The following is a 343-nucleotide window of genomic DNA, read 5'->3' as shown; positions in this document are numbered from 1 at the left end:
CCCGTGCTCACCTTCCAGCGCAGCTGCACCTCCAGCCACCCGCCTGCCCCGGCCGGCCGAGCGCTCCACCAGGCGTCCAGCTTCCCCGTGGGGGCTGCAACAGGAGAAGGGCGGGCAGGGTGAGTGTGACCATGCCACCATGGCTGTGCCGCCTGCCTGGGCAGAGGGGACCCCCCGGTGCCTCTCCGCACCCACCTTTCTCGTGGGTGGTGTAGTTCCTGCCCAGGCTCCACTCGCTCCAGTAGCCCCGCGCTGAGCTCCGCCGGCACCGCATCTGGAAGTGGTACTGCACGCCGAAGAGGAAGCCACAGCACTGGGTGGGGCCAGCCTGGCCGACGATGCC

At 70.6% G+C, this 343-nt stretch overlaps 1 protein-coding gene across 1 annotated transcript in view; it reads right to left on the bottom strand.

Moving 5' to 3' along the window:
* CSF3R (colony stimulating factor 3 receptor) overlaps positions 1–343 on the bottom strand; it is a 29,875-nt gene that overhangs the window by 4,591 nt on the left and 24,941 nt on the right. Inside the window, exons 7-8 of the mRNA XM_035895510.1 lie at positions 196–343; positions 12–94 (exon numbers count right to left, since the gene is read on the bottom strand). Of these exons, the coding sequence (XP_035751403.1) occupies positions 12–94; positions 196–343 (231 nt within the window). The remainder of the gene's footprint in view (positions 1–11; positions 95–195) is intronic.

The sequence above is a fragment of the Egretta garzetta genome, unplaced genomic scaffold (assembly GCF_000687185.1).
Source record: "Egretta garzetta isolate BGI_Z169 unplaced genomic scaffold, ASM68718v1 scaffold66, whole genome shotgun sequence".
Taxonomy (NCBI): Eukaryota; Metazoa; Chordata; class Aves; order Pelecaniformes; family Ardeidae; genus Egretta; species Egretta garzetta.
Note: the sequence above shows the minus strand (reverse complement) of the source record. Positions and strands in the feature narration are given on the sequence as shown.